Here is a 19,949-nt window from a genome sequence, read left to right on the forward strand (position 1 = left end):
ACAGACACAGAAACATAGACCACAGACACAGACACAGAAACATAGACCACAGACACAGACACAGACACAGAAACATAGACCTGATGGAGGGAGGGATGACTGATGGAGGGAGGGAGGGATGACGGATGGAGGGAGGGAGGGAGGGATGATGTTAGAAGAATGTCATTGTGTTTTTGGGAGCTAAATAGTTGCCGTATCCAGCGACATGCACAGCTTCTATTTAATTTAACGGTCAAATGTGGTAAATTGATAAACTTTCTTTAACCTCAACCACGTTTCCATCCACAGTTTATGAGAATAAAGTTGTTTTTATAAAAATAAAAAAAATTAAGACCGCTGTGATGGAAACAGGAAGTTTTGGTACAATAGTATAAATTCCGACAGTAGTGTAAATTCCGATTTAATTAGTTCCTTTCGAAATGGTGGGATCTGCAAAATTCAATATGTGAGAAATGGCGCTGGAAACGCCTTCACGCAAATATTATAATACACGCAATGATATGGTGTGTGGTCCTCCCACGACGACTCAGGAAACCATGCAGTTCATTAGTCTCCAGATCGCAAACTCATCACTCACAACCAACTGACACACTCACTAGATACCTGCTGCCACAATTAAATATAAGCTGTGCTGATCCGACAATGGCGCCAGAGGAGATGGCTGCCATATTACTGGCTCCTAACCATTTTTGCTATTGTGTGTGTTTTCTCACATTTATTCGTAACTTATTTTGTACATATTGTTTTTGCCACCGTCTCTTATGACCGGAAAGCGCTTCTGGATATCAGGACAGCGATTACTCCCCTCGTACTGGACGAAGAAACTGTCTGAGTTGGACTAGAAGTATTTACTTCAGACACAGGACAAGGCCCAAATCCCCATCATTCGCATAAAGAAGAAACTGAGATATTGGGGACTTATGTTGGGGGACCTTGTAAGGATCCGACAGCGAGTGGGTAATCCCCCTCTACCATCAGTCCTATTAGCCAACGTGCAATCATTGGATAACAAAATGGATGAGCTCCAATGAAGACTATCCTACCAACGGGACATTAAAAACTGTAATAGCTTATGTTTCACCGAGTCGTGGCTGCGCGACAACATGGATAACATACTGCTGGCTGGGTTTTCCGTGCATCAACATGATAGAACAGCTGCCACGGTAAGACAAGGGGTGGTGGTCTTTGTCTATTTGTATATAACACCTGGTGCACGAAATCTAATGTAAAGGAAGTCTCTAGGTTTTGCTCGCCTTAGGTAGAGTATCTCATGATAAACTGTAGACCACACTATTTAACAAGAAAGTGTATCTATATTTTCCATAGCTGTCTATAGACCACCACAAACCAATACTGTCACTAAGCCTGCAACCAACTCTATAAGGCCATAAACAAACAAAAAGTGCTCAACCAGAAGTGGCGCTCCTAGTGGCCGGGGACTTTAATGCAGGGAAACTTACATCAGTTTTGCCTAATTTCTATCAGCATGTTAAATGTGCAACCAGAGGGGGGGAAAAACTCAAGACCACCTTTTACTCCACACACAGAGACGCGTACAAAGCTCTCCCTTGAGGCGGCAGGTAGCCTAGTGGTTCAAGGTGCAAGATCGAATCCCCGAGCTGACAAGGTAAAAATGTGTCATTCTGCCTCTGAACAAGGCAGTTAAACCACTGTTCCAAGGCCGTCATTGAAACTGACTTGCCTAGTAAAATAAAATGTTTTGGCAAATCTGAACTCGATCCTCCTGATTCCTCCTTACAAGCAAAAACTAAAGCAGGAAGTACCAGTGACTCGCTTAATACGGAAGTGGTCAGATGACACAGATGCTACAGGACTGTTTTTCTAGCACAGACTGGAATACCCACATCAGTCACTGGCTATATCAATCGATGATGTTGTCACCACAGTGACCGTACGTACATACCCCAACCAGAAGCCATGGATTACAGGCAACATCTGCACAGAGCTTAAAGGTAGAGCTGCCGCTTTCAAGGAGCGGGACCCTAAACCGGATGCTTATAAGAAATCCTGCTATGCCCGCCGACGAACCATCAAACATGCAAAGCGTCAATACAGGACTAAGATTGAATCCGACCACACTGGCTCCGACGCTCGGTGGATGTGGCAGGGCTTGGAAACTATTACGGACTAAAAATGGAAGCACAGCCGCGAACTGCCAAATGACACAAGTCTACGAGACGAGGAGCTTCGAGGCAAGCAACACTGAAGCATGCATGAGAGCACCAGCTGATGTGGTCACCCTCTCTGTAGTCAACATTCACATTCTTGTCATGGCTCACATCAACACCATTGTCCCAGAAACCCTAGACCCACTCCAATTTGCATACCGCCCCAACAGATCCACAGATGATGCAATCTCACTTGTACTCCACACTGCCCTTTCCAACCTGGACAAAAGGAACACCTATGTGAGAATGCTATTCATTGACTACAGCTCAGCGTTCAACACCATAGTGACATCAAAGCTCATCACTAAGCTAAGGACCCTGGGACTAAACACCTCCCTCTGAAACTGGATCCTGGACTTCCTGATGGGCCGACCCCAGGTGGTGAGGGTAGGTAACATCTGCCATGCTGATCCTCAAAACGGGGGCCCCTCAGGGGTGCGTGCTCAGTTCCCTCCTGTACTCCCTGTTCACCCATGACTGCATGGTCAAGCATGACTCCAACACCATCATTAAGTTTTCCGAGGACATAAATGGTAGGCCTGATCACCAACAATGATGAGACAGCTTATAGGGAGGAGGTCAGAGACCTGGTCTCCCAGTTTCTGTTGGGAAGCAGTTTGAACCAGGTTTTCCTCAAGGATTTTGCCTGTGCTTGGCTCTATTTTGTTAATTTTTTTATCCTAAACTCCCTAGTCCTTGCCACTGACAAGCATACCCATAACATGATGCAGCCACCACCATGCTTGAAGATATGAAGTGGTACTCCGTGATGTTGGATTTGCCCCAAACATAACACTTCATATTGAGGACATAAAGTTAATTTCTTTGCCACGAGACATTTCACCTTTTTATTAATTTGTTAACATTTCTAAAAACATGATTCCACTTTGACATTATGGGGTATTGTGTGTAAGCCAGTGGCACAAAATCTCAATTGAATCCATTTTAAAATCAGGTAGTAACACAACAAAATGTGGAAAAGTCAATGGGTGTGTACACTTTCTGGAGGCACTGTATGTGTTTATAGTGCTCATGTACACTACATGACCAAAAGTATGTGGACACCTGTTCGTCGAACATCTCATTCCAAAATATGTGCATTAATATGGAGTTGGTCCTTTCTTTGCTACTATAACAGCCTCCACTCTTCTGGGAAGGCTTTCCACTAGATGTTGGAACATTGGGCATTGATATTGGGCGATTAGACCTGGCTCGCAGTCAGTGTTCCGATTCATCCCAAAGGTGTTCCATGGGGTTGCGGTCAGGGCTCTGTGCAGGCCAGTCAAGTTCTTCCACGCTGATCTCGACAAACCATGTATGTATGGACCTCGCTTTGTGCACGGGGACATTGTCATGCTGAAACAGGAAAGGGCCTTCCCCAAACTGTTGCCACAAAGTTGGAAGCACAGAATCTTCTAGAATTTCATTGTATGCTGTAGCGTTAAGATTTCCCCTCACTGGAACTAAGGGGCCTAGTCCGAACCATGAAAAACAGCCCCAGATCATTATTTCTCCTACACCAAACTTTACAGTTGACACGATGCATTCCTGGCATCCACCAAACCCAGATTTGTCCTTCGAACTGACAGATGGTGAAGCGTGAATCATGACTCCAGAGAACGCATTTCCACTGCTCCAGAGTCGAATGGCGGCAAGTTTTACACCACTCCAGCCGACGCTTGGCATTGAGAATGGTGATATTAGGCTTGTACGCGGCTGCTCTACCATGGAAACCCATTTCATGAAGCTCCTGGTGAACAGTTATTGTGCTGACATTGATTCCAGAGGCAGTTTGGAACTCGGTAGTGAGTGTTGCAACCGAGGACAGACGCGCTACACGCTTCAGTCCCCGGTCCCATTCTGTGAGCTTGTGTGGTCTACCAATTCGCGGCTGAGCCGTTGTTGCTCCTAGACGTTTCCACTTCACAATAACAGCACTTACAGTTGACTGGGGGAAGCTCTAGCAGGGCAGAAACCTGATGAACTGACTTGTTGGAAAGGTGGCATCCTATGATGTTGCCACGTTGAGTCACTGAGCTCTTCAGTAAGGCCATTCTACTGCCAATGTTTGTCTATGGAGATTGCATGGTTGTGTGCTCGATTTTTATACACCTGTCAGCAACGGGTGTGACTGAAATAGCCAAATCACTAATTTGGCAGGGTTATCCACATACGTTTGTGTGTATATTTAGTGTGTTTACAGTGCTTGTGCGTTGACCAGTAAAACAAATGTCCTTTGCTTTTGTGTCTTGTGTTTCAGGGGGAAGTGTAACATTGCCCATTTCTCCGACATCTTTGCTGCCAGGGAGTTCAAAGCTCGCATCGACTCCTTTTTCTACATCCTGGGATACAACCCAGAGACCAGGTAAGACTGTCTCTATTGGTTCTGATACAACCCAGAGACCAGGTAAGACTGTCTCTATTGGTTCTGATACAACCCAGAGACCAGGTAAGACTGTCTCTATTGGTTCTGATACAACCCAGAGACCAGGTAAGACTGTCTCTATTGGTTCTGATACAACCCAGAGACCAGGTAAGACTGTCTGACTATTGGTTCTGATACAACCCAGAGACCAGGTAAGACTGTCTGACTATTGGTTCTGATACAACCCAGAGACCAGGTAAGACTGTCTGACTATTGGTTCTGATACAACCCAGAGACCAGGTAAGACTGTCTCTGACTATTGGTTCTGATCCAACCCAGAGACCAGTTAAGACTGTCTCTATTGGTTCTGACCAACCCAGAGACCAAGTAAGACTGTCTCTGACTATTGGTTCTGACCAACCCAGAGACCAGTTAAGACTGTCTCTGACTATTGGTTCTGATCCAACCCAGAGACCAAGTAAGACTGTCTGACTATTGGTTCTGACCAACCCAGAGACCAAGTAAGACTGTCTGACTATTGGTTCTGACCAACCCAGAGACCAGGTAAGACTGAGTTGGTATGAATGTGACTAGTAATGCCAAGGTTGTGAGTTCAGCTCCCTCAGGGATCACATGCTGCAAGTCGCTTTGTATTAAAGTATCTGCTAAGAGTTTAAGGCTGTTTTTATATCAATATCAAATCATTTCTGGGTAAAAGTTATGTACCTTTTTTGAGAAAAAAACTATTTCTCAATCAGTAATTTTTCTAGCACTTTCTGGGAGGGGTCTGAGTGCAGAGGGGAAAACTGGTAAAATTACCAAAGAAGTGAACTGATTAACTGACAGCCCTACTGTCAAAGGTATCTGTTAAAATAAGGGTTCAATTTATGAAGGAAAAAAATGCTTAAAATCACCACATAAGGTCATAGGTCAGGGATCATCAACTCGATTCTGACTCTGAAAGTTTTTCTTCTTCAGCTGATGGTCAGGGGGCCCAGAACATAATTACAAATTCACTACTAGAAGCCCAAACAGATATAATATTTTAGTAAAACATAAAACCATTTCAAACCTTGTTTACATTTGTATACGATCACATTTTATTATGAATAGTTGGGAAACAAGTTTTAACAAAATTAAAATCACTAGGAACTGATTTCCTGGTGTTTTCACAGTGTTTTATGTCCAACAATGAAAATTCTCAAGAAATATATATATATATATATTTTTTTTTGCTCCGAAAACTTGGGGAGGGGGTTTGGGGGCAAAATAAAACCACCCCTTGGGTTATATTCAGACCGCATGCCTGCAATTTGAGAACCCTGCTATAGAAGCTTAAACACTTGGTGTGTGCACAGGCACTGATTACAGCTAAACACACGCTGTATGATGCTGAATGCAAAACAGTCTTCAGTCTGTAAACACAATGTGTTATTTATGGCTGGTATTTTATTAGGATCCCCCATTAGCCACTGCAATAACATCAGCTACTCCTCCTGGGGTCCACGTGAAACATGACATAGCACAGGACATTATTAGTCAAGGATTGAAATGCGTACATTTAAATCGTCACGCACGGCCTGCATGTCAGTACATGCACACATTATATTAATGCCAGATAACAGTGCCTTGCGAAAGTATTCGGCCCCCTTGAACTTTGCGACCTTTTGCCACATTTCAGGCTTCAAACATAAAGATATAAAACTGTATTTTTTTGTGAAGAATCAACAACAAGTGGGACACAATCGTGAAGTGGAACGACATTTATTGGATATTTCAAACTTTTTTAACAAATCAAAAACTGAAAAATTGGGCGTGCAAAATTATTCAGCCCCCATATAGTTAACTGCAGGGACCAATAGCTGTGTGATAAATGTTATGGTAATAACATTGTAATATTCTGGATATATTAAATATTCTAAATACACCCTGCCCCTTTTCATGTGATAAATAACACAACCTTTGATCAAATTGAACATTTTACTCGGGACGAACTCTTCCTGGAAATGCTTTGGCCTACATCTCAAAAGGAGTTATGAATTGTTCATGTTGCTTCATTGAATAAAAACATCTAATATTTAACCTTTTATGTAACTAGACAAGTCCGTTAACAAATTAGTATTTACAATGACGGCCTGCCGGGGGAACAGTGGATTAACTGCCTTGTTCAGGGGAACAGTGGGTTAACTGCCTTGTTCAGGGGAACAGTGGGTTAACTGCCTTGTTCAGGGGAACAGTGGATGAACTGCCTTGTTCAGGGGAACAGTGGGTTAACTGCCTTGTTCAGGGGTTAACTGCCTTGTTCAACAGTGGGTTAACTGCCTTGTTCAGGGGAACAGTGGGTTAACTGCCTTGTTCAGGGGAACAGTGGGTGAACTGCCTTGTTCAGGGGAACAGTGGATGAACTGCCTTGTTCAGGGGAACAGTGGGTTAACTGCCTTGTTCAGGGGAACAGTGGGTTAACTGCCTTGTTCAGGGGAACAGTGGGTTAACTGCCTTGTTCAGGGGAACAGTGGGTTAACTGCATTGTTCAGGGGAACAGTGGGTTAACTGCCTTTTTCAGGGGAACAGTGGGTTAACTGCCTTTTTCAGGGGAACAGTGGGTTAACTGCCTTGTTCAGGGGAACAGTGGGTTAACTGCCTTGTTCAGGGGCAGAACAACAGATTTTTAGCTTGTCAGGTCGGGGGATTCTATCCAGCAACCTTTTGGTTACTGGCCCAACGCTCTAACCAATAGGCTACCTGGCTCTAACCACTAGGCTACCTGCTCTAACCACTAGACTACCTTCTCTAACCACTAGGCTACCTGGCTCTAACCACTAGGCTACCTGGCTCTAACCACTAGGCTACCTTCTCTAACCACTAGGCTACATGCTCTAACCACTAGGTTACCTGGCTCTAACCACTAGGCTACCTGGCTCTAACCACTAGGCTACCTGGCTCTAACCACTAGGCTACCTGGCTCTAACCACTAGGCCACCTGGCTCTAACCACTAGGCCACCTGGCTCTAACCACTAGGCCACCTGGCTCTAACCACTAGGCCACCTGCCTCTAACCACTAGGCTACCTGGCTCTAACCACTAGGCTACCTGGCTATAACCACTAGGCTACCTGCTATAACCACTAGGCTACCTGCCTCATCTAACCACTAGACTACCTGCCTCATCTAACCACTAGACTACCTGCCTCTAACCACTAGGCTTAATCCCTAAAAGGCTCAGGTATTGGTGTCAGGATTTAAATATTTACATAGCCTACAGATTACTGACAGATTACTGACATACTGACATTTGCTTTAGCCCATAAGGTCTGTGTCATGCACTGTAACACACACACACACGCGTGCACACGTCTCCCGGGTTTGGCCGGGGTAGGCCGTCATTGTAGATAAGAATTTGTTCTTAACTGCCTAGTTAAATCAAAATAATAAATATATAAAGTAACAATATACAGTATGTACCCATACTTTAGCGACAATGTATCCACACTGTATCTATGTAACAATATACAGTATGTACCCATACTTTAGCGACAATGTATCCACACTGTATCTATGTAACAATATACAGTATGTACCCATACTTTAGCGACAATGTATCCACACTGTATCTATGTAACAATATACAGTATGTACGCATACTTTAGCTACAGAGTAACAATGTATCCACACTGTATCTATGTAACAATATACAGTATGTACCCATACTTTAGCTACAGAGTAACAATGTATCCACACTATCTATGTAACAATATACAGTATGTACCCATACTTTAGCTACAGGGTAACAATGTATCCACACTATCTATGTAACAATATACAGTATGTACCCATACTTTAGCTACAGGGTAACAATGTATCCACACTATCTATGTAACAATATACAGTATGTACCCATACTTTAGCTACAGGGTAACAATGTATCCACACTATCTATGTAACAATATACAGTATGTACCCATACTTTAGCTACAGAGTAACAATGTATCCACACTATCTATGTAACAATATACAGTATGTACCCATACTTTAGCTACAGAGTAACAATGTATCCACACTATCTATGTAACAATATACAGTATGGACCCATACTTTAGCTACAGAGTAACAATGTATCCACACTATCTATGTAACAATATACAGTATGTACCCATACTTTAGCTACAGGGTAACAATGTATCCACACTATCTATATAACAATATACAGTATGTACCCATACTTTAGCGACAATGTATCCACACTGTATCTATGTAACAATATACAGTATGTACCCATACTTTAGCTACAATGTATCCACACTGTATCTATGTAACAATATACAGTATGTACCCATACTTTAGCTACAATGTATCCACACTGTATCTATATAACAATATACAGTATGTACCCATACTTTAGCTACAATGTATCCACACTGTAGTGTAGTTTGCACTTTATTGCCTGTGTGCTCCTTTTTTGTGTTGGGAATCAGGCGATATAATGTAGCAACTGAGTTGCTGGTAGCTAGAAAATCCACAATGCTGTGTTGCCTCCCTATTTCCTACCGCTGCTGTTGTTAGTCTGGAACCCCCTAGTTCCGAGCCAGGGCCCCAGTCTACCCTGCCCCTCCCTCTCCTCCCCAGCGTTGCTTGTTTGGTATGCTGAGCGTTGTGTCTGTTGTCTGCAGCTTGTAGTTACATTCCAATGGCCTTGTTTATTATAGACCAGACATACATTCGAGAAGGGTTCTTGATTCCGTATCCTGTGTCTGCACGCTTGTGTGTGAGGTCTTAACACATGCTCCGGTGTGTGTGTGTGTGTGTGTGTGTGTGTGTGTGTGTGTGTGTGTGTGTGTGTGTGTGTGTGTGTGTGTGTGTGTGTGTGTGTGTGTGTGTGTGTGTGTGTGTGTGTGTGTGTGTGTGTGTGTGTGTGTGTGTGGTAGAAACGGGAGCGAGGCTGAGGTCACAAGCTCAGTGGAAACATTCTCGGAGACTCGAACCAAGCGCTCTGCTTGGTCCTCCATTTTGAGCACCTAGCAATAGGTGGGAAGGAACACAGTGAGTTGATTTCACAAACGACCACTACTACAGTTCTAGACAAAACTGTCAACGTCCCGACCCTTAGAGATCGGTGTCAGAAATGGACGACTTGTTCGCCCCGCGGAGGTAGGTTGATAAATATATTCACCATGTTACGGTTTAATTCCGTGAGTAGTTTTCTGAGACGGTTTTGAGTAACGTTAGTAGCTACTCGCTGCTAATATTCAGAATGAATTTCACTATACACCGAGTGTCATTTGTCACAGCTATCGTAAGAATATGCATATCTGAATCAATAGTTTAATCTAGCGGTTACTCTCGGTGCACGGTGCATATCCCTGCCAATCTTACCTTACGTGAAGGTAAATCGCGAGCCGAACGTGCTATGTTGTAACAATTCGGTACAAGTAACGGTACATAACGGAGAAGCTCCCCTTTGTAACCCATATGAGCAAGCTAACTTTTTCCTCCCTTATTTTTGTTGTCATAGGAGATATAAGAACAGAAGCAAGGCTTGTGCGGACTCCATTTTGCAGTACTCTACTCTCTCTCTCTCTCTCTTTCTCTCTATGCTCGTATTTACAATCGAGCCGACATGGCAGCCCTGAGAAGCTTTGTGCACTCTCTCGATGGCTGAAAAATACAATCATGTCAAAGAAAGAGCGCTGTAGGTACTAAAGGAGACGGAGTGTGGGTTGATTAGAAAAGTTGACCATTTTTTGTAATATTATGACAGCGTTTACAGTCGTGCGACGATTGGACGGGATTGATGGAAAGGGGCGGGGTTTGTCTTGATTACTGTTGTGCAGTGTAAAGTTACACCATGCTGGATCAGACTGGTCTTGTTTTGGTTCAGAAAGCATACAGGAATAAGAAGTGACCTGCTTGGTCTTTATTTTTGTCACTTTCTATTTTAGACCACGTGAAATATGTTGATCGTAATTCCTATTGTTACAGGACTTTTTGTTTTTATTTAACCCTTATTTAACTACGCATAGAAGTTCTTACAATATATAATATACACAGATTTGAAACAATGTTTCAAGGCTGTTGGAGAGCTACATTTAATATTTATGCATATTCAGGGTTAGGTATAATATGATAACATTTAAAATATCAAATTACTTTCCTAGAATATTACTCATGACATGCATCAGGAAATGTACCCCAATCCCTTACATATTTTTAATAAATGGATTGATAAATAAATTGGTTCATTTAAAGTGTACACTTTTCAACTCATTGATTCCTACATTCTCCAAATATAACATTTATAGAATTCAACTAAACATATATTGTCTCAAAACAAAGTAATTATGGTTCATTGGTCCCTCACCTGTCTTCCTTACTATGTCCTGTCAGACTGCCCTGTCAGACTGCCCTGCCAGACTACCCTGTCAGACTGCCCAGTAACCCAATGTGGGGGATTTGGTCCCTCACCCGCCAGACTGCCCTGTCAGACTGCCCAGTAACCCAATGTGGGGGATTTGGTCCCTCACCCGCCAGACTGCCCTGTCAGACTGCCCAGTAACCCAATGTGGGGGATTTGGTCCCTCACCCGCCAGACTGCCCTGTCAGACTGCCCAGTAACCCAATGTGGGGGATTTGGTCCCTCACCCGCCAGACTGCCCTGTCAGACTGCCCAGTAACCCAATGTGGGGGATTTGGTCCCTCACCCGCCAGACTGCCTTGTCAGACTGCCCAGTAACCCAATGTGGGGGATTTGGTCCCTCACCTGCCAGACTGCCCTGTCAGACTGCCCAGTAACCCCGTGTGGGGGATTTGGTCCCTCACCTGCCAGACTGCCCTGTCAGACTGCCCAGTAACCCAATGTGGGGGATTTGGTCCCTCACCTGCCAGACTGCCCTGTCAGACTGCCCAGTAACCCAATGTGGGGGATTTGGTCCCTCACCCGCCAGACTGCCCTGTCAGACTGCCCAGTAACCCAATGTGGGGGATTTGGTCCCTCACCTGCCAGACTGCCCTGTCAGACTGCCCAGTAACCCCGTGTGGGGGATTTGGTCCCTCACCTGCCAGACTGCCCTGTCAGACTGCCCAGTAACCCAGTGTGGGGGATTTAGTCCCTCACCTGCCAGACTGCCCTGTCAGACTGCCCAGTAGCCCAATGCGGGGGATTTGGTCCCTCACCTGCCAGACTGCCCTGTCAGACTGCCCAGTAACCCAATGTGGGGGATTTGGTCCCTCACCTGCCAGACTGCCCTGTCAGACTGCCCAGTAACCCAATGTGGGGATCTTGTCCCTCACCTGCCAGACTGCCCTGTCAGACTGCCCAGTAACCCAATGTGGGGGATTTGGTCCCTCGCCTGCCAGACTGCCCAGTAGCCCAATGTGGGGGATTTGGTCCCTCACCTGCCAGACTGCCCTGTCAGACTGCCCAGTAACCCAATGTGGGGGATTTGGTCCCTCACCTGCCAGACAGCCCTGTCAGACTGCCCAGTAACCCAATGTGGAGGATTTGGTCCCTCACCTGCCAGACTGCCCTGTCAGACTGCCCAGTAACCCAATGTGGGGGATTTGGTCCCTCACCTGCCAGACTGCCCTGTCAGACTGCCCAGTAACCCAATGTGGAGGATTTGGTCCCTCACCTGCCAGACTGCCCTGTCAGACTGCCCAGTAACCCAGTGTGGGGGATCTGGTCCCTCATCTGTACATCTCACTTAATTGTATTTTTCACTGGTCTTAAACCAATGATACATTTTTATTTAAAGGTTTACACACCTTCATTCTGTTTACACACCTGTAATATAACATTGTAGGCATGTAATTATATTGTATGGTCTGGTTGACTTCTTAAAATGATTGTTAAAACTACATGGAAGGGATAGTCGACGAGGGGCTGTAAGTTCTATGGAAAATCATAAACGACAACATGGAAGGTGTGTTGCACGGAGTTGCATTATTTTCCAGAGAACGCATAGAGCCACGAGTTTATTATCCCATTCATACCACCGATATACTTTAACACATTTACCACTACAAATGGGATCACCGTCCACTGAAGTTGCTAGCAAGTTTACTTGATAGTTACAGTAGTTGCCTTGGTAACCAAACATACTTGCTAGTTTAGCTAAACCAAACCATCAGCCCTTGCTTGCTATTATGAAAATCGAATTCAAAAGCAGCTCGAACATAGACTGTAAGAATGAACTATAGCCATTGAATTTCTACAGTGTTGTTTGACTGTGAAATAATGCACACTCTAGAATGCCTTTCAAGCCAATCAGAAAAGAGTATTCAACAATGCCATGGTATCCACCTCATTTTCAATGGGCACAGCCAAACAACGGGAGTGGTGGATTCGACTTCCGCTTTACTTCCCTACTGCAGCGCACTGGTGGCAAACTTTCCAGAGTCAATTCTTTGAAGGAGTCAATTTATAGAATATTAAGGTCAAGTAAGTGTAATTTTTATATTTATTTAATTCAATTTCGCTAATGTTAGCTAGATCTACTAGTAGGCTAGTTCTGCTGTGATAATAATGTTAGCTAGATCTACTAGTAGGGTAGTTCTGCTGTGATAATAATGTTAGCTAGATCTACTAGTAGGGTAGTTCTGCTGTGATAATAATGTTAGCTAGATCTACTAGTAGGGTAGTTCTGCTGTGATAATAATGTTAGCTAGATCTACTAGTAGGGTAGTTCTGCTGTGATAATAATGTTAGCTAGATCTACTAGTAGGGTAGTTCTGCTGTGATAATAATGTTAGCTAGACCTACTAGTAGGGGAGTTCTGTTGTGATCATAATGTTAGCTAGATCTACTAGTAGGGTAGTTCTGCTGTGATAATAATGTTAGCTAGATCTACTAGTAGGGTAGTTCTGCTGTGATAATAATGTTAGCTAGATCTACTAGTAGGCTAGTTCTGCTGTGATAATAATGTTAGCTTGAACCTTCTAGTAGGCTAGTTCTGCTGTGATAATAATGTTAGCTTGAACCTTCTAGTTGTCTAGTTCTGTTGTGATACTAATGTTACCTTGAACCTTCTAGTAGTCTAGTTCTGTTGTGATACTAATGTTACCTTGAACCTTCTAGTAGGGTAGTTCTGTTGTGATACTAATGTTACCTTGAACCTTCTAGTAGGCTAGTTCTGTTGTGATAATAAGTTAGCTTGAACCTTCTAGTAGGCTAGTTCTGTTGTGATAATAAGTTAGCTAGACCTACTAGTAGGCTAGTTCTGATGTGATAATAAGTTAGCTAGACCTACTAGTAGGCTAGTTCTGTTGTGATAATAAGTTAGCTAGACCTACTAGTAGGCTAGTTCTGTTGTGATAATAAGTTAGCTAGACCTACTAGTAGGCTAGTTCTGTTGTGATAATAAGTTAGCTAGACCTACTAGTAGGCTAGTTCTGTTGTGATAATAAGTTAGCTAGACCTACTAGTAGGCTAGTTCTGTTGTGATAATAAGTTAGCTAGACCTACTAGTAGGCTAGTTCTGTTGTGATAATAAGTTAGCTAGACCTACTAGTAGGCTAGTTCTGTTGTGATAATAAGTTAGCTAGACCTACTAGTAGGCTAGTTCTGTTGTGATAATAAGTTAGCTAGACCTACTAGTAGGCTAGTTCTGTTGTGATAATAAGTTAGCTAGACCTACTAGTAGGCTAGTTCTGTTGTGATAATAAGTTAGCTAGACCTACTAGTAGGCTAGTTCTGTTGTGATAATAAGTTAGCTAGACCTACTAGTAGGCTAGTTCTGATGTGATAATAAGTTAGCTAGACCTACTAGTAGGCTAGTTCTGTTGTGATAATAAGTTAGCTAGACCTACTACTAGGCTAGTTCTGATGTGATAACGTTAGTTGTCAGAGTTATGGGCCATCCACCAAACCAATAAGTGTAATGATAAACTGTAGACTACATAACTACACAGCGTTGGTGAGCGTCCACACTAGAGGAACATTTTCTACAGTCCTACACCTGTCAATCAACTGATTAACGCATCCTACCGCACACTGCCTGTTAATGAGGTGGTAACACAAGACCAGTCACGAGGTCTCTAACACACAGATACTGGTTCAGACCAGTCACGAGGTCTCTAACACACAGATACTGGTTCAGACCATTCACGAAGTCTCTAACACACAGATACTGGTTCAGACCAGTCACGAGGTCTCTAACACACAGATACTGGTTCAGACCAGTCACGAGGTCTCTAACACACAGATACTGGTTCAGACCAGTCACTGGTTCAGAAGTCTCTAACACACAGATACTGGTTCAGACCAGTCACGAGGTCTCTAACACACAGATACTGGTTCAGACCATTCACGAGGTCTCTAACACACAGATACTGGTTCAGACCATTCACGAGGTCTCTAACACACAGATACTGGTTCAGACCAGTCACGAGGTCTCTAACACACAGATACTGGTTCAGACCATTCACGAGGTCTCTAACACACAGATACTGGTTCAGACCAGTCACGAGGTCTCTAACACACAGATACTGGTTCAGACCATTCACGAGGTCTCTAACACACAGATACTGGTTCAGACCAGTCACGAGGTCTCTAACACACAGATAGTGGTTCAGACCAGTCACGAGGTCTCTAACACACAGATACTGGTTCAGACCATTCACGAGGTCTCTAACACACAGATACTGGTTCAGACCATTCACGAGGTCTCTAACACACAGATACTGGTTCAGACCAGTCACGAGGTCTCTAACACACAGATACTGGTTCAGACCATTCATGAGGTCTCTAACACACAGATGCTGGTTCAGACCATTCATGAGGTCTCTAACACACAGATACTGGTTCAGACCATTCACGAGGTCTCTAACACACAGATACTGATTCAGACCATTCACGAGGTCTCTAACACACAGATACTGGTTCAGACCATTCACGAGGTCTCTAACACACAGATACTGGTTCAGACCATTCACAAGGTCTCTAACACACAGATACTGGTTCAGACCATTCACGAGGTCTATAAAACCCACAGATACTGGTTCAGACCATTCACGAGGTCTCTTAACACACAGATACTGGTTCAGACCATTCACGAGGTCAATAAAACACACAGATACTGGTTCAGACCATTTATTTATTTCAGGGTGTGTTGTCATAGTGACAACTGCAAATACTACTTACAGTGGGGCAAAAAAGTATTTAGTCAGCCACCAATTACAAGTTCTCCCACTTAAAAAGATGGGAGAGGCCTGTAATTTTCATCATAGGGACACTTTAATATATATCCCATTTAGCAGACGCTTTTGTCCAAAGCGACTTACAAGTCGGCTGGGGCCACTACTTTTACATATGGGTGGCCCCAGCGGGAATCGAACCCACGACGCTTGGCGTTGCAAGCGCCATGCTCTACCGACTGAGCCACACAGGACCTAGCTATGACAGACAAAATGAGAGGAAAAAATCCAGAAAATCACATTGTAGGATTTTTAATGAATTTATTTGCAAATTATGGTGGAAAATAAGTATTTGGTCAATAACAAAAATTTATCTCAATACTTTGTTATTTACCCTTTGTTGGCAATGACATAGGTCAAACGTTTTCTGTAAGTCTTCACTAATTACACATTATGGACACTTTTTCTGTACTTTTATGGCCCATAATGCAATTCTTCAGAAAATGGGTGTGGCTTCACAACATTTTCAGATTTGAAGAAAATGGTGGAAAATATTCAGCCCAAATCGGACGAGAGCAGATACAAATTCATTGCTTTAACTAATTATGACAAATGTTAAGATATTGAACAATGTAATAAAGTAATGATTTTTCAAACAAGTTACATGTTATGTTGGCGGACAATTTGTTAGCTACACTATCCTTACGAACCGCATAGCATTATGTACCGGTGTGTTAGCTAGTTACCTAATGTTAATTGGCTACTCGAACTTGCCAGGCAGCATATTAACTATCGGTTATCTAACTTAACTACCCAACGTTTATTGACTTGATTATTCACATTCTTAGCTAAGTGGTGTAGTCGTTGTGTTTTTCAATGGACATTGTTAATTCTGGCTATCTAATACGATTTCAGAGCACTCTCTCGCAGGATAATTAATTAATTTACAAACGCTCAACACCCGTTAAACATGGCCGGTGTCAGTAAACGTTGGCAAAAACAAAACTAAACGTAATTAAATTGTTGCCAACAGCACAGTTAGTCACCAACGCTCTGGATAACATGAAAACAGTCCTAACCAGCTCTGCTAGGGCAAGTAAAATGGTCAGAGTGAGCTGTTCTGTCATTTGTGTCTGGAAGTAGTTAGCCTACGTTAGCTTGGGTGCTTGCCGTTCGGATCAACCTTACTCCTCAGCCAGAGAGTCGTTGTGTGCTCTGAATGCTGCCGAGAACGAAACGCTCCGGATTTCCGAACGGACAATCTGACAACACTCTGGATTTACGAACGCCCAGAGCGCACTCTGGCACTCCAGATTTGAGTTTACGAAACACACACGAAATCGTAAAATGTTTAGCTAGACATTTGTTATGCTAGCAAGAGGTTGCATAGCAACAGCATCATCTTCCGGTAGACAGGCGACGCTCTAGTACGCTCAACTGAAACGACAACGTTCATTTTCAGTATACTAAAATGAACTAATAGTCAACAGTATGTATTAAATACTGTGTTAGTATGGGTATTCGAAACACAGCCCAGGATTTTGTTCCAATCTGGCACTACACCTGACCAACTGAGCTAATCGATCAGTTCGGTGATTTCCCTCAATTCAACACACCTGATCTTCCAGGTCGGTTAAATGGGGAAAAAAAGGACCAGTGTTGCCTGCACCATTATCGGCTGTTGAACACGGGAACTGCTGGAAGAGAGAGGCTAGTGATGTGTAGCCAGAGTAAGATGCTAAATATTAGCTAGATATTAGGCTATTCATTAGCTAAATATAAGGGCTATATGCTAAATATTAGCTAGATATTAGGCTATTCATTAGCTAAATATAAGGGCTATATGCTAAATATTAGCTGGACATTAGGCTATTCATTAGCTAAATATAAGGGCTATATGCTAAATATTAGCTCGACATTAGGCTATTCATTAGCTAAATATAAGGCCTACATGCTAAATATTTACTTGTCAAAGCGCAGGGGGGGAAAAGGTCTGTGGTCCCCGGGCACGAAAAGCTCCTCTTGATTTGGCCTACGTTTATAGACAATAACATTATTCTACCATTATTCTACCATTATTCTACCACAGTGCAATGACAAATGGCTGTAAACTGCAGTGAATAGTAGGCTAATTTGAATAACCGCTCAAACTTCCTGTTTTTGTTTTCATGATGTAATGACTGCATCGGGCCAACAGTCGAGGCCTGATTATGCAACAACCATTTGGATTAGTTTGGGTCTATTTTCGACAGTTTAACAGGCCCAGAAAGGTACATTATCACCCCTAGTCATATGGTGTAGGTCTATTTTGTCAGGATGGTAACTCAGGGTTAAGATTTGGCCTATTGGGGAAAATATGGGCTTCTCCTTTCCAACATCCCTCCTGTTGTTTAACTTTACATTCAGCAAGCAAGAGGAAGTTTGCATCTCTCCTCCTATAGGCTATTAGAAGGCTAAAGAAATAGGTCAAAATAAGTGTCCAACGAGCTTTTGCAGTTTGTCTTTTCCTGTGACTCCACCAGATTTAAAAGGAATAGCCGTGGCAACGGAGACGCCAGGTGTGTTGTTACGCAACAGAACAAAGACAGACAGGCTTGAGGATGTAGCCTACAGCCTATTAGCCCATAATTCATAAGCTCAATGTGAGGATAAAAGTTAATCGGATAACGAAATCATGGGATCCTACGCTGTTTTCCTAAGGCGGCGCTGAGTGCTCTCCCTCCCATTCCCCGGGTACCAGCTCAAAAAGATACCCTATTGTTTCAGATTTTACATGGACAAGGAATATATCCTGCCCAGGCTACAACACAATGTAATGAAGAATGTTATTGTTTTCAAGACAGTACCAAACTCTGGTCTAAGATGTAAACTGCAGCCTGTCATTTGAATAACTTAGGACTGTCCCCCCGACAACAACAACAAAAACAAGCGATTGGTCGAAATGTTTACTTATTTTTTTTTCCATATATAGACAGACACACCCCCTATGTGTTTGAATAAAACCAACTAAGCACTGAGCTTTTCTGATGCTTTTAAAGCACACTGTTTGATTTGCATAATTAAGACACACACATGACTCAAGAAAGAGCCCCGATGGTCACACTGTGTAAAAACAATGACATTGAGTGCCTGTGTGATAGGCACACGTCATCTCGCTTAAAAATAAAAATAAAATAAACATTTGAAAAGTAGTTGTGGAAACTACAGGAGATTTTTTTTTAAAGATATGGGTATAGGAGCGAGCGTTATGTGAGTATTGTGTGAGCTGAGTATTGTGTGAGCCGAGTATTGTGTGAACCGAGTATTGTGTGAGCCGAGTATTGTGTGAACCGAGTATTGTGTGAACCGAGTATTGTGTGAACCGCTGAGTATTGTGTGAGCTGAGTATTGTGTGAGCTGTGTGAACCGTATTGTGAACCGAGTGAGCTGAGTATTGTGTGAGCTGTGTGAGCCGAGTGTGAGCTGAGTATTGTGTGAGCTGAGTATTGTGTGAGCTGAGTATTGTGTGAGCTGAGTATTGTGTGAGCTGAGTATTGTGTGAGCTGAGTATTGTGTGAGCTGAGTATTGTGTGAGCTGAGTATTGTGTGAGCCGAGTATTGTGTGAGCTGAGTATTGTGTGAGCTGTGAGCCGAGTATTGTGTGAGCCGAGTATTGTGTGAGCCGAGTATTGTGTGAGCCGAGTATTGTGTGAGCCGAGTATTGTGTGAGCCGAGTATTGTGTGAGCCGAGTATTGTGTGAGCCGAGTATTGTGTGAGCCGAGTATTGTGTGAGCCGAATATTGTGTGAGCCGAGTATTGTGTGAGCCGAGTATTGTGTGAGCCGAGTATTGTGTGAGCCGAGTATTGTGTGAACCGACTATTGTGTGAACTGAGTATTGTGTGAGCCAACAGCTGCTGTCATGTGACAATATTTTTTTTCCTGGCCATTTGGTGGGACAGTGTGTAAGCAACACCAAATAAGTGTACCCGAGAGTTTGTTCTAACAAAATTATAATATTTAAAACAGTTGCATGCGTTGGTGAATTGCGGTTGTATTTATTGTTAAGGCTAATTATTCAAAGCTCTTAACTGACTTGCCTAGTTAAATAAAGGTAAAATAAATCAAAAATAATAATAACAACAATAAGAAGATAAAGGAATGTTTAGGAGCGAGAGCCGTGTCTGACAAACAGGTGTTAGATTACAATATCATTTTTCTCTTTAGAAAGGTGTAAATAACACTAAATTAATACCAGTCTGTTCTAAAAAAATAAAATAAAAAACATTTG

At 43.0% G+C, this 19,949-nt stretch overlaps 1 protein-coding gene, 1 long non-coding RNA gene and 1 other non-coding gene across 3 annotated transcripts in view; 2 read left to right on the forward strand and 1 right to left on the reverse strand.

The window, feature by feature from the left end:
• The window catches only part of LOC124018027 (arginine-glutamic acid dipeptide repeats protein-like), a 276,902-nt gene that overhangs the window by 253,656 nt on the left and 3,297 nt on the right, over positions 1-19,949 (forward strand). The window contains exon 6 of the mRNA XM_046333281.1: positions 4,450-4,554. Coding sequence (XP_046189237.1) covers positions 4,450-4,554 — 105 coding nt within the window. The remainder of the gene's footprint in view (positions 1-4,449; positions 4,555-19,949) is intronic.
• Positions 8,954-10,800, forward strand: LOC124032391. Its single transcript, XR_006838266.1, has 2 exons — positions 8,954-9,698; positions 10,063-10,800. It is a non-coding gene; the product is annotated as an uncharacterized LOC124032391 (long non-coding RNA).
• trnaa-ugc lies at positions 15,861-15,936 on the reverse strand. The gene has a single exon. It is a non-coding gene; the product is annotated as a tRNA-Ala (tRNA).

This window comes from Oncorhynchus gorbuscha, linkage group LG03, assembly GCF_021184085.1.
Source record: "Oncorhynchus gorbuscha isolate QuinsamMale2020 ecotype Even-year linkage group LG03, OgorEven_v1.0, whole genome shotgun sequence".
NCBI lineage: Eukaryota > Metazoa > Chordata > Actinopteri > Salmoniformes > Salmonidae > Oncorhynchus > Oncorhynchus gorbuscha.